The 14,831-nt window shown below is 32.2% G+C and overlaps 1 protein-coding gene across 6 annotated transcripts in view; it reads right to left on the bottom strand.

The window, feature by feature from the left end:
• LOC117179404 (stress-activated protein kinase JNK) overlaps positions 1–14,831 on the bottom strand; it is a 473,020-nt gene that overhangs the window by 27,114 nt on the left and 431,075 nt on the right. For 5 of the 6 annotated variants that reach the window (XM_033371160.1, XM_033371161.1, XM_033371162.1 and 2 more), the window contains one exon: positions 9,475–9,785. In XM_033371160.1, the coding sequence (XP_033227051.1) occupies positions 9,475–9,614 (140 nt within the window). In that variant the 5' untranslated portion in view covers positions 9,615–9,785. Of the gene's footprint in view, positions 1–455; positions 725–9,474; positions 9,786–14,831 lie in introns of those variants that run through there. The other variant, XM_033371159.1, reaches the window with a different exon arrangement.

Below are 14,831 nucleotides of genomic sequence, written 5' to 3'. Positions count from 1 at the left end.
ATTTCGCTGGAAGCGGGTGCAATTTTTCAGATTAGCACCCGCTCCCGGCGAAATCCTGCGGTTGTCCTTATGACAAATTTTTAATTATATATATATATTGATAATGGACTACCCCAAGTTGCATGTACGAGCCATTAAAAGTATTAAAAGCATTTCCGAATTAGTGTACATAAACTGCAAAAATTGAAAATAACATCCAAATTAAACGTAATTTATTTTAATTAGAAAATATAATTGATAAAAATGCTCCCTAATTTTTAATCCGGAATCTCTTCCTGACACTAAATGCTCTTTTTACGTCCTGCAATCCAGAGAACTGGACTTGCTTTCACAGAAAGAGAAAAAACTAAATAGGACCCTGATAGAAAAATATCATGAACGTTTTTTTTTTTAGTTCGAGGAGAAATATCGGATTTCCTCGACACTGGAGTCGGTCGAATTCTTGTTTTACTCACCACACGAAACCCTGAGCCCCGACTCCCCTTGGTTCAACGTGGATGTAACGTTCGGGAATGCAGAGGACTGTGTCACCGAAAACGTGCTGATAATATCCAGCCTTATAGTTGGAGGCAGGATCCAATATATTCACCATTGCGTTATCCATACCTTTTGACCAATCTTCATAAAAGATCAGGCAGTCCCCAGTCCGAGTGGTGTGTGTCGACTTGTAGGGTGCGTGTTAACTAGGAATACAGGCTAGCTACCAAACCAACGACAACGACAACTAGTACAGGGAACGAAAACAATTGTGGTCAACATTCTTGACACATTGGTAACAGACAGACATATAGAGTAAGACAGACAGAGAACGTGGGTGTTTGAAAACGAGAAGAAAAAAGATGTCGATACCCATAGACGTATAAGTTAGCTCCTAGCCGCCGTGCCGCAACCGATTGTGGACTACCCAGCGTTTCTACAATCGGTTTGCGACGCGGCGGCTATGAAAATGTACAATGCGGCGGCTACGAACATTCTTCAACATTCATAGCGACGCGGCAGCTATGAACATTCCCAAATGTTCCCAGTCGCCATGAACCGAACCTGGACTATCCCGCGTTTCTTAAAATCGGTTTGCGGCGCGGTGGCTATGAACATTCCCTAATGTTCATAGCCGCCGCAAACCGATTGTGGACTACCCCATGCGCATGTCACGCTGGGAGCTTGTAATTCATACGTCCATGCGAATACCATACTAATGTTCTATGGAAAAAGGCCGTAACTACATCAGGACTGTCCAGCAATGAGAAATTTACTCAAAGTCCATATGATGCACTTGCATCACCACTTTTCTCTGCTCACTCGAGAGAGTTGGTGGTTACTCTCGTGAAGTAAAATGGCAAGTGAAGAGTGGAAGTGTAAAGCTCACATTCGCCATTTGAGTTGTTTCGAGGAACTTTCTGCTATTTATCCTCGCTGGACAGCCTGAACTACATAATCAGCGAACAGATAAAATCGAAAAAAATATTTTACTCTGACTTTTGCTATTTCGTTTAATTTAATATATGTTTGCATATTTTTTCAAAAATTCTTGGGTAATTTCAGTGCGATCTATCCATTTATGAAAAAATAATTAAGAATTGTTAATCAATTTGTAAAAATGTAGATGCTGGCTTTTTCTGTAGAACGTCAGCATACCTATAGATATCGACATATTGTGCATCCCGTATACGAGTATTGATTGCATAACCGTTCAATGCATTTTCGTCTCGTTTCAGTTCCCCGTATAATTTAGGGAGACAGGAATACCGTTCTACAGTCTATTTCTCGTTAACATGCTTCACAAAGGTTTCACTCTCTGTTAATTTTGTTCTCTTTTCACCCTTTTTATTTCAGGATGTTTAGCGAGAATTATATTTTTGCAATTCCTTAGCTTTTGCTTTTTCATACAAACCTAAACATGCTTGGAATATTGGCATTATCGAAATAAAAAACAACATATCTGTACGAAAAACTGAGTAGGCAGGCAAGGGAATTTCTAGACCAAGATTTCTACTTTACCGACTTCGATAATATTCTAGAAATCTAGCACGGGCACGGTATGGTAGGATCCTTGATCTAAAAACACCCTTGATTATATGATAAATCAGCTTGATTTCCTTCAATTTTTGTAAGTAAAAATCACTCCTTTATTTAGGAAAATTCGAACAAACTAATGCTCATATCTATTGATGGCCTTTAAAAACGTATACCTTTCTGTTACCAATATGCTGTGTTTTTTATCCAATCAGCCTTGCAAGGAAATATTTAAATTTTAATAATTAGTCGTAAAGATTATTTTTTAATGGGCATTAGGGTCTAGCATTTTCTCTTTTGTGTTTTATTTAAAAATCCTTTTTTTAAAATAATTCTTGTAACTGAGGTAATGCGTATCAGCCCTCCCTCAGACGGTTCGGAATTCAATTGACCTACATTCTATGTTGTATATTCATTTTTAACTTTTGTGAATTTTTAAATTAATATCATACAAGATTATCTGGCGTTAAACATTAATCAAAAATATATAGAGTAATGGATTTTAGGTCAAATAAATTCTAAATCGTCTACGGCAGAACTGAGACGCATTGACCTTCTAATTTTATAGTTATTATTATTATTATTATTATTATTATTATTTCCGCACAAGGGTGATTGTAAGAACCTGATTGTCGGAACCATCCACAAAATTTTCATTCAACTACCAATGCTAAAGATTGGATGAAAATCAAACGTGATGAAATGTTACAAAGACACTTAGTGCTTATAAGACTTCTGTCTACTATTTTAACTGGATTGTAACTGGATGGGTCCAAAAATCAAGGACGGATATTACAATAATCTGAAATAAAGAATACAAATAAAAAGTATGTAAGATGATTTCATTGAATGATCCAAAGTGCAACCTTGCGTAATGACAACTATTGTCTTAGAAATATGAATATTATTCAACACAATTAAAAACAGAGGCTTAAATACAATTTAAAAAACAATTAATACAAATACATTCTACAATGAATAGATAAATTATGACAGGCAGCGCTGAAGATTCACGTGCAACAACAATTTACGTGCTACAGCATTGAAATTTCAGTCAAGTACATGCGAGAGAAGAAAATAAATTCGAAAAGAAACAACAACGTTGGAATGTGAGAAGAAGAAAGAAAAAATGTGTATGGATGGTTCGGTCGATTCCTTGTTGTAGTTAATGATATTTCAGAGTGCCACCGCCGTGAATTTTAGTTAGTAACTTTAAATAAAATATTTGCCAAAAGACATGTAGGTTTAAGATCTTTAAAAAATTAGTCAAAGTAGGAATCTACAATAAAGGGTTTCGTAGCTTATTGAGACGTTAGTTAAGTCGTTTAAATCTCCCCTCTTCCTCTATCGCACATCATCTTACCTTTCTTGTATTCTATACTGTCCTGTCCTATCTGCGCATATTCTCTCGTAAACTCCACTCCACTAGCCCCTCACTCTCCCACCAACCGATCTAAATACTTCCATCTTTCCTTCCTTCCACCATGACCTAATAAACTCCCCTTTTTCCCCTCCTATGCGAGCATCTACCTCACCATAATTTGATGCCATCCCCTCCTCTAACACATCTATTTGCAATTCACTCACTTCAATATTTTCCCCTCCTAACCCCTATTTACCACCGAGCCTTCTATTACTCCCCCTCCTCCACTATCATTTCAACACTCCTGTTCTCACTTCCCTAACTTTCCTCTAGATCTTATCTTATCCCGTCCACGCGCCCTTTACTAACGTCCTCTATACATAATTTCCCTCCTGAACCCTTGCCACATCACATCCAATTACCTCCCTTAAATTTCCTAACATAATTCCTCAACATCCCCTCCTCTACTTACCCCTTCCGCATTTACATTCCACAAACTTATTTTCAAATCCCATGTTCCCCTCTTAGCTACGATTTACTCCCCCTACTTCCACTACTTTCCCTCTCCATAGTTTCCCTACTCCCCATTCCTATACTATCAGCTCCCATACTTTCCTAGAATCTCTTCCCCTCCCTTCACTTCCCGACTTTCCAGCTATTGTATCTTATCTGATCATCCTCTCCACCTAATTGTCCTCCATAACCCTTCCACAGTCCATAGAATCACTTCCCTTACTTTCCTTCCTCTACTTCTATACATCACTTACTTCCTCTCATATGCCACATCGTTCCCGTAATATACACCCACTGCTTAACCTCCCACAATTCACCAAACTCCATAGATACACTTCCCTCACTTCTCATTTTCTTCCAAACCCTATTTGCCACTTCTACTTTCCCTACTCTCCCTTTTCTGCAATTATTTCACCTACGTTCCCCCTATTTTTGGGATAAGAGAAAGGATATATATTACTTTAAGTTTATTTTGTGATCTAAATAAGTTAATTTAAATTCATAATGTATTAAAACTTACATGTTCTAAAAAATGAATAGTTTTTTTTTTAAGAAAAAACATTTTTAACATAAAAGGCGCTTTTTTAGTAAAATGAATAAAATATCTTCTAAAACACTTTTTTTCGCAATGTATTTCCAAAAATTATTTGCCAACTCTTATACATCTCCATGAAAAATCGTAAAATTCCTTTTATGTACTAATTAAAATGTATCTTAAAAATCTGACTTCCTTGCATTCGTTCACACTCCAGCCGAATGAAATTTATAGATAGCGTCTCCGTGCTGAACGGTACCCAATATCCTACTAACCTTTCCATTTGGCTCCTACTCCCCGCCCCTGCACCTGAATTCCTCTTCCGAACTCTTCGACGCCGCACACAATTACTCCCCTTATTTTCCCTCCTCTACTTTCCCTCACATACTGACTTTCATAAGCCTTCTTCCACCTCGTTCATATTTCGCCAGCTTCAACATACGTACTTCCCCATCCCATATTTTCACTCACCTCACTTTTTCCTATGAACTTCATTCCATACTATCCTTTCCCCACACCATCACCCCATCATAGTCATACTCAACAATCCCTCACTTCTCCTACTTCAACCTCCTCACTTCCTACATTTAACTTCTCGGACTTGATCACCCTAATTACCCTCCTCTTTTTTCCCACCCTTCCATATTTACACTTGCTCAGTTCGTTCTAACCCTTCTTGTGCATCCCTCCATTTCCGGCCCTTACTGCCCCATCAACTGCTACCACTTCCCTCTACCATCCCCTATTATCCTCACCCACTACTATCTCTATTCCTACTTCCCCGCCCATCCATCACTTCCCCTACCCCACCTTCCTCACTTCGCCTGCTTAACCTCCCGCACTTCATCACCCTACTTATCCTCCTCTACTTCCCGTCCTCATCCATATTTACATTTCCTAACTTCTTATTCCTTTCCCTCTCTCCCATACTATTCCACTATTGATATCAGTTCCTTTGCTTCTCCTCCTCACCCATTACTTCCCACATTTCCTCTCTCCTTACTTCCCCTACCAGGAAAAAGATTACGACGAAAGAACACATCACCGAAAATATAAAGGTTTCTGCCCAGAGCTACGAAACCCTAAAAAGAGGTCCATTTTTGTATAGATTTTCCATCATGTTTTTCCTTTCGGATTTATTTTCGCTTAGAAAGGTCATTTTCTTCGATCAGGTTCCTAATTCTCCTCATTTTAATGGAGCAAACGAATGTTCATTTTTCGTTCGGGGAATTTCTTTCATTTAGTTTCACATTCTTATTTCAATGTTGATTGCGACTCCTGGTGAACCTACCTTCGAACTGACGTCCGTTGGCCGCTTCCCTTTGAAGCTTTGGCACTCTTTACGACGAACCAGTGGTCGAGTTTTATTGAAAACCGATATCCGCATTCCGAGTGAACGTCCGACTTACCTATATTGCTCAGTGTGGTGCGGTGGTACACCTTATATGCTCTGAGTTACTTTATAACTAAAGTTCGCATCGTTTATAAAAAATATTAATTAATTTGTTTAAATTACGGGAATAAATTTCATAGCGAAAAAATAAAGTTATACATTATTTTAGACAGTAATAAAGCTATGACAACTACGTTTTATCCGCCCAGGAATTCTAATATATCAAATTTTTCTTTCTCATATAAGGACGTTTATAATGAACTAGATTTTTAATCTACTATTTGGATGTATATCGATATAATTCCAACCCAGGAATCCAAAACTAGATTTTTTTTGAAATGTCCGTAAGTGTGTAACTTTTTTCTGTTTACCATATCTCGAAAAGAAAAAGAGCAATGGTCACAAAATTTGAATGAATTGCAACTTCAATTAATGTCCAGGTCCGATAGAACTTAGAGCTCGATCGAACAATAACAAGCGGGTTTTTCAGTTAACAAATTTGAACAACAAAAATTTCACCTTGTTTATATCAGAAAAACTTGTATGATATTTGAAAAACAATAATACTATATATGAGGTATTTTTTCACGTTTTCGAAAGGCAACGGTCAACTTTTTGAGAACCTATCATGACATTCCATGATCTACAAATACCATTTTTCGACTTTTAGACAAAAGTATTTCCCTTGTTTACAGGAGGAAAACTTGTTTTGAAATTGAGAATGGAATACTAATTTATTTTCTGCAATTGTTCGCGTATTCGAGACGCGTCCATTGACTTACTGAACAACCTTCTATGACCTCTTATGGTCGAGTAATATCCATTAAAAATATTTCAAAATATATTGTTTATATTCTTTATATAAAGAAAGCTTTTTTAATATTGGAAGGACAACAGTATTTTTTTATAATTTATTTGTTCGGGTTTTCAAAAAATATCCATTGAACTTTTGAGAAACCTTTTATTACATTACACGACCTATCAATGCCATTTAAAATTTTTTAAACAAGATTATTTACCATATTAATCAAAGGAAAACATTATTATTCTCGGAAATATAACAATAAATAGTGTATAACTTTCTTTGATTAATAAAAAATTAATTTTAATTATTAAATATACATTTTCGTTTATAAATTTTGCGAACGTCAGTTACATGAATTACTCTCTTTTGTGGAGTTGTGCTGTACTGACTTAATGACCTTAAACTACAATTCATTGCCTGAGAATAGTACCCAAACTCATAACGTGCTCGCGTGTTCGAGCTTTCGAGTTTTTTTTACTTTTTTTACTAAAACTTTTCAAATGTAGCTGTATTTTATTCCCAGCAGTGTGCTCATTTCGCTGAGCTGAGAGTTATTTGTCATGTTGAGCTTTTTAATATTTTGTATACTTTAAACCAGATTCTCAAAAATCAATTAAAATTTAATCTCATAGTTATCTGAAGGTGCAGAGAACAGGGCCTGCAAAATATTAGGTATTAAAGATCAACTTTAATGTTTATTTAAACTATTATTCGTGAGTCCAAAAATGATCAAAATTCCTATTAATTTAAAGCTGGCTTCGCAGTCTTTCCCATTTTCGAAGGAGTGGAACTGAGGGGAAATGATTGAAGGGGAAATAGGGGAAATAAGTGAAAATGAAGGGAAATGGGAAAAGTGAGTAGTAATGATAAATGGGGAAGTAGGTGAAATGAGGCGAATGAAAGCAGGGAAAGTGAGGGGAAATAAAGGGGAACTAGGGGCAGTGAAGAGGAATGAGTGTAGGGGAAGTATAAGGGAGGGAAAATTAGGGGAGGACAGGTAGGGGAAGTCAGGAAAATGATGAGGAGCATGGGTGGCGAGGGGAATGAGGGAACGAATGTAAGAAGGGGATGTGGAAAAGTGAGGGGAAATACGGTTGAATAATCTTCATCCCTTTGATGCAAATTTAACTATTTTGTTAAAAATTAATTGGTTTTTTTTTGGTTGCAACTTAATTTTTTTGACTTAAAATTAAACTATTCCATTTTTTACTGAAAACTTATCTTCTTTAGTTCAAAATCCTATTTTTTTTGGTTCAAAATTAATTTTAATTGAGAAATTTACCTTTTTTAATTTTGATAAAAAACTCATATTTTTCAGTTCAAAATTCAACTACTTAGTTGAAAATTTAACTAGTTTGTTAAAAATTCGTCTTTTAGGGGTAAAAATCTAACTGTTTTTTGTAACAAATTCAACGATTTTGATTGAAACTCATCTTTAAGGTTCCAAAATTAAGCTATTTTTGTAGATGCTTCAATTATTTGGTTAAAAATGGACTTTTTTTTGTCGAAAATTTGCATTTTCAGATTGAGAAGTCAACTGTTTTTTATTTAAAATGGAAATCGTTTTTAGTTGATTTATCAAACGGTACATTTTTCGTTGAAAATGCCTTGTTTTTAAATTTTAAAATTTCGTTAAAAATTCGTTTTTTTAAGGAAAAGTTGTTCGACTGAACATTCAACTATTCAATTTTTGGCAAAAAACTGACCTTTTTTTAGTTGAAATTCGTCTGTTAGGTTATAAAAATCAACATTTTTGTTTAACTGAAGATTTTATTATTACATTTTTAGCTAAACATTGATCTTTTTTAGTTGAAAATTCAATTTTTTAATGAAAAATATTTTTAAGGTTGAAAATGAAATCTTTTGTTAAAAAATCATATTTCTGGTTGAAAATTTAATTGTTTTTGATTTAAAATTAAAAATAAATGTTTGAAATATCAGAAATTACATTTTCATTTAGAATTCAATCTTTTGTGGTTGGAAATTAAACTACGTGGTTATAAGGCAAAGTACTGTGTAAAAATTCAGTTTTTTGGTTGAAAATTTGATTATGTCATTAAAAGTTCTTTTTTTTAATGAAAATTAAATTGTTTGATTAAACATTCAACTATTTAATTTTTGTTAAAGATTCATATTTTGGGATGAAAATTCAATCAAAAATTAAATTTCGGATTTGAAATTTATGTTAAAAATCAATAATTAAATTTTTCGTTGAGAATCAAATCTTTTGTGGTTAAAAATTTAACTAGGTTGAATGTTGCCTATGTTCAGAATTCATTTTTTTCTCCAAGATTAATTTTTTTGGTTGAAAATTTAATTATTTTGTTAAAAAAAAAACAGTTTCTTCTTTCTATTGAATTTTTTACGGCAAATTTAACCATTCCATTTTTGATTGAAAATGCATCTTTTTTTGTAGAAAGTTCAACTACCTGGCTGAATATTCATATACTTTGCTGTAAAATTTATCTGATAAGAGCTAGGAACCTGAATTTAATAATTTGATATTTTACACAATCAACCTTTAGGATTTATCTTTCATTTGACCCATTAAAGGCATAATTTAATAATCTTACCAAACGTTTAAACAAAATTTGTATACCTATATTTTGGACGGCGTTATCACCTTTCAAAGTCAAAGTAGCAGTATCGGTAGCAGCTCTCGGGACTTCGAGCCGGCGGCCACGGGTTCGATTCCCCGAGCCGAAGTCAATTTTTACTGACGCTGACTCGTTATGATTATATTTTTTAAGAGACACAGGTATTATTCTTAGGCAGAGTCCTTACAATTTCTAAAAACCTATTTTCTACCATTTTTGAAAATAATTGTTAATTAATTAAGATTATATGCTCACCAAACTATTCCTTGTGCTCCAGATCCGATAGGTTTGAGGTTTTGGTACCGTTTCAGGATAGTGAACTTGGTGTCCCCGACCTCGACCGTGTAGAACATGGCAGACAGCCGGGTTGTCATTTCGGGCCCTAGGTACGGCATGCGCCTCGGTGTTCGCCTTTCCTGAACCTGGACCTGTACTTCCACTCCTGTAGAGCACTCCTGGTGCACTCTACGAGGACTTACGCTCTTAGCCACTTTGGACTTTAAGGTTAATAGATTTTCAAACTTTTCCTTCGATTACCAACTTTTGGTAAATCTAACTGGATTTGTCTGAAACATACAATCATACAACAAACCATTGCAGTACAAGTATATTTCTTCAACTAAATTATTAATTAACTAACAAAAAAGGGCACTATGTACGAGATCTTGAATGTGAAGCTGGGCGCGTGCGGTTAGCGTTCGGATGGGTGACTGTTCGTGATTTTTTGCTCAGTCATTTTTTCGCAGTGTTTACATATGTTCAAGTGGGAGGTTTGAAGCCGAGGCTGAATGTGGGCACTCGATGATATCGAATTTATAAATTCAAAATAGTATTTCGGTAACCGACTGTGCTCAGTAGTTTTGGGTTTCTACAGTTTTCCACTTCTCTGTCCAAATTTTCAGGCGAATACGAGCGCTTTTAATTAAAATCTGGCTGCAGAATTTAGGGCATTTTCGAAATTGAAAAACCAACGGGATCGAGTAATTAAGGAGGAATTACTTGGAGGCTTAATATGAGAGTTGGGGTAATTGGGGATTTGGAAAGGGATGTGAGCTAAAGGGTTTAATGTCTTACGATCTACTGTGAGAGGGCAATGTAGATATGTACATCATCAAAATGATATTTTTCTTATTATGAAACTTGAAATTTGCATAACTTTTAATTGTAAATTTCCAAATCAAACTTTTCTGTTTTTAAGATAAATAAAAAAATCTTTAATTTTGAGGACTTTAAAGATCAAAATTCAAGTTTCTAATTCTAAATTTACCGAACTGAGTAAATATCAAGAATAAACTTCGGAAATTCAAAACTTTTCAATTTCAATAGATTTACAATTCAATATTCTGCAATTATGAACAAATGCACGTGAAAATTGTTGAATTTTGAAAACATGGAATTTCAAATTATTTAATTTTCAAAATTGACATTATAACGGTATGTAATTTAGAACATTTTTATGGAATAGTTTCATCTGGAAGATTTGCAATTAAAAGTCCTTTAATTTTTACGATTTGCAATTTAAATTTTGTAAATAAATTTGGAAGATTTACGATTGAAAATCTCTAGATTTTAACGATTTGCAATAAAAAATTCTTACATTTTTATGATTTTGGAAATCAATGATCAAATTTTCAATTTTAAAGCTTCAAAATGGAAAAGCATTCGAATGTAAATAATCAACATTCCATCATTTTTATTTAATAAAACTTAAAGGTTGCATAATTGGTAATTGCAATTTGAAAAAATTAAGAACTAAATTTTCAAGTGTTTACAATTATAACTTCTTCTGTTATTATGAGTCGCAATTAATATTCTTAAGTTTTGAAAATATAGAATTTCAAATTTCACAAATTTGACAATTTTAATGGCCAAAAGTCAAGGTTGCAATTCGAAATCATCGAAATCATCGAAATTAAAGAAATTTCGCCTATAAATCATCAAAATTATAAAAATTTCAAAAGGAAAACGTAAAACCTGCATATCTATTAAATATAAATTTTGAAACTGTTCAAATTGAAAGATTTGCAATTAAAAGTTGGACAGTTCTGAAGCTTCCAAATTGATGTAAATTCAAATGACTTTTAATTATTAAAGGTCAACTTTAAAGTTAAAGATTTACAATACGAAGTTCTACTATTTCAAGGACTCAAATTTGAAAATTCTTGAAATTTTAAAATAAAGAATTTTAAGTTGCTCAAATTTTCAATTGAGTTTTTAAATTGAAGTTGAATTAAAAAAAAGAATTTTCAAGAAAAAAGCAAATTCAAATGTTTAAAAAATAGTTATTTTTTAAAAGAATAGATGAACTGTCAAAACAATTAATCGAATTTTTAATCAACAAAATCATTGCATTTAAACCAAGTAGTTAAATTTTCAATAAAAGAAAGAATTTTTTAGAACACAATAGAATTTTCAAACCAAAAAGTTTAATTTTGAACAAAAAGATTAATTCTCAACCAAAAATATAATAGTTGATATTTTAACAACTAAAAACTACGCAGTTTTAACAAAATAATGAAATTTTTAACAAAATAGATAAATTTGTAACCCAATAGTTGGATTTTTTACCTAGGATGTTGAATTCCTTAAAAAATGCAATAGTTGATATTTCGACCAAAAAGATGAAATTTTTACCAAAAGAGATGAATTTCATAACCAAAAAGGCGGATTTTTAAACAAAAAGTATAATTTTCTATAAAAAAAAGACGAGTTTCCAACAATATACATTAAACATTCGTATTTTCGACTGAAAGATTAAACAATTTGGTAGGAAATTTTACTATTTGGTTAAAAATTGATGTATTTTATCGAAAAATCATCTCTTTTGGAATGAAATCAATTTTTTGTTCAAAATGCAATTGTTTACTTAAAAAATAAACTGTTTTAGATGAGGATTCAAATATTTTTAGGAAAATTTGTCCATGTTCGTTAAACTTCTTGGTTAAAAGTTGAACTAATTTTTCAAATGTTTATTTGTATTTGTTGAAGACCCGTCCAGCAAACGAAACTTGTGTGGTTCGATTCCCTGCGGAGGAATGTCTTAAAAAAATAATTTCAAAGGAATTAATCTTTTTGCTTGAAAATTTAACTATCTGGTTGCAAATTCAACCATTTTGAGGAAAAGCAAATCTTTTTCTCTTGCAAATTCATTATTTTAGACAGCCCCCGATCAACCATTAAGCGAAGAATTTCAGAAATATTTTTGAAGAAAAAGTAAAGAAATATGGGTATTAGCAGACAATTGTGAGAAAATAGCATCTTTAGTGTTTTTTCGAATAGTATTGAAATAGTTTCATCGTTAAGAAAAAGTGTAAAAGAGGGTCAATATGCGGTGATTCATTTATGTTTATCGACTTTAGCCTACATTATCCACTGTGGGAAAGTTTCCCCTGGATAACTTCTTATGGTTAGTGAAATTTTATATGATATACTTAAAGTAGTACCAATATTTAAATGTGGTGACTAAGTCTTCAAGAATTTCTGGGATTTTTAGGTCTGTGATCTTTTTGCACTTGCATTCGTTGACGATTGCTCGACATGGATTGTAAGCAGGACTCACGCTGTGTTGAGTGAATCATCCTGCGTCACCGGGACCAGGTTATTGCTCCTTCTGGCGAACGACATGAGATCTAAACAACTTTCGAATTCGGAGGTGAGAATAATAGTAATTAGAAGATCAAGTAATTATGTGTCAAAAATTGCATGGAGTTGGTTATATTCAGGGTGACCGAGAAACTTAATTTTCAAAATTCCCTGACTTTTTCCGTGAATAACTTTGTTTAAATTAGTATCGAAAAAAAAAATCAAAAAGTAAATTATAGAGTTAGTGGAGCTCTAGAGATATCAATAAACAAAATTTTGAAATAGGTAATATTTTGGAAATACGGATCGTCAAAAGTTTATCTGAAATCAGCCTGAAGCATTATAAACGCATTACGATACAAATAGAAGCTTCAAAAGTGAAGGATTAAATTGAAACAATTTCTGTTTAAAAATATATATTTGACAATACTACAGTGTTATTTTTATGCAAAATTGTTAGTTTATTTACACTTTGCAGCTATTTAGTACAACAACAGAATATAATTTAAAACAAAAATGTAAATGTTCGTATGAATGATCACAGTTTATCGAGATAAAAATCAACTTCCGGTTCGAGTTTAGATATCTTTCATGAATGGAATACAAAAAAATGTTAAATATTAAAATTTTTATTTATTATTCTCATGAATGCCATATAGCATAATTTTGTTTAAAAAAGCAAGCTATATTTAAACCGAAAAAGTGAATAGTCAGCTAATACAAAAAATGATTAAAAGTTGCGACTGTGCAATAATAATATAAGCTAAGGTTGTTATGAATTTGAAGAATTCAAAAGTATTCGACTCATAAGAATTAAAAAAATTTCCAATTCAATTCAAATAATTGGGAAAACATTAAAAAAATTTCATTGATTTCAGTAAAATTGGAATGAATTTAAAGAAATTTAAGGAAAATCGGAAGAAATACCATAAAATTTCAAGGATAATTAACCAAAAATACAAGTTAATTGAACAAAATTAATTGAATTCAGTAAGTTTGAAATGAGTTTACAAAAATTCGAGAGAATTCATTTCAACTATTTGCTTAAAAATTCATGCTTTAGGTTGAAAATTCAACTATTTGGTTGAAATATAATCTGCTTGATTGAAGCTTAAACAATTATGTTAAAAAGTACCTTTTTTGTTTGAAAATTTAACTGTTTTGTGAAACAGTCGGATTTTCGGTTGCGGATTGAACTATTTTGTAAAAGATTCATTATTTGGTTGGAGATGCAAAACTTTATTTGAAAATTCATCTCTTTGGTTGAAAATTCGACTTTTTGCGTAAAACATTAATTTGCTTAATTACAAATCTTCTTGGTCAAAATGCATATTTTTTTAGTTGAAAATTCATCTTGATTAAAAGTTTAGGTTTTTGGTTGGAAACTCAGCCATTTTGTTGAAATCTAATCTACTTGATTGAAAATTAAACAATATTACCCAATACTATATTTTTGTTTGTTAAAAATTCAATTGCTTTGTGAAAAATTCACCTTGTTAGTAGAGGATTAAACTATTATGTTGTAAACTCATTTTTTTATGTTGAGAATTTATTAAAAAATTTAACTATTCCAGGTGAAGGTTCATGATTTCAGTTAAAAATTCACCTCTTAGGGGAAAAATATAAGTATCTTGTTAAAAATCCGTTTTTTTTTGGTTTTGTTGAAAATTAAGATTTTAACAGAAAATTGAATTATTGCATTTTTGTTTAAAATTGATTTTTTGAGTAGAAATTTCAACTGTCTCATTTAAATTTTTTTATAATAAAAAATTAATTTCTTTGATTGAAAATGTATCTATTTTGTTGAAAAATTGTTGTTATTTTTATGAGAATTTATTTTAAACTAAAAATTTAACTATTCCAAATGAAAATTCATCATTTCAGTTAAAAATGTATCTCTCTGATAGAAAATTTAAATATTTTCTCGAAAACTAATTTTTTTTTGGTTCAGAAATTATTTTTTATTGAAAATGTATTTTTTATTTTAGTTGAAAACTCTTCTCTCTGGTTGCAAATGCAACTATTTGGTT

Source organism: Belonocnema kinseyi, chromosome 9, assembly GCF_010883055.1.
Source record: "Belonocnema kinseyi isolate 2016_QV_RU_SX_M_011 chromosome 9, B_treatae_v1, whole genome shotgun sequence".
Classification (NCBI taxonomy): Eukaryota; Metazoa; Arthropoda; class Insecta; order Hymenoptera; family Cynipidae; genus Belonocnema; species Belonocnema kinseyi.
The sequence above is the reverse complement of the archived record's forward strand: the minus strand, read 5'-3'. Positions and strand labels throughout refer to the sequence as shown.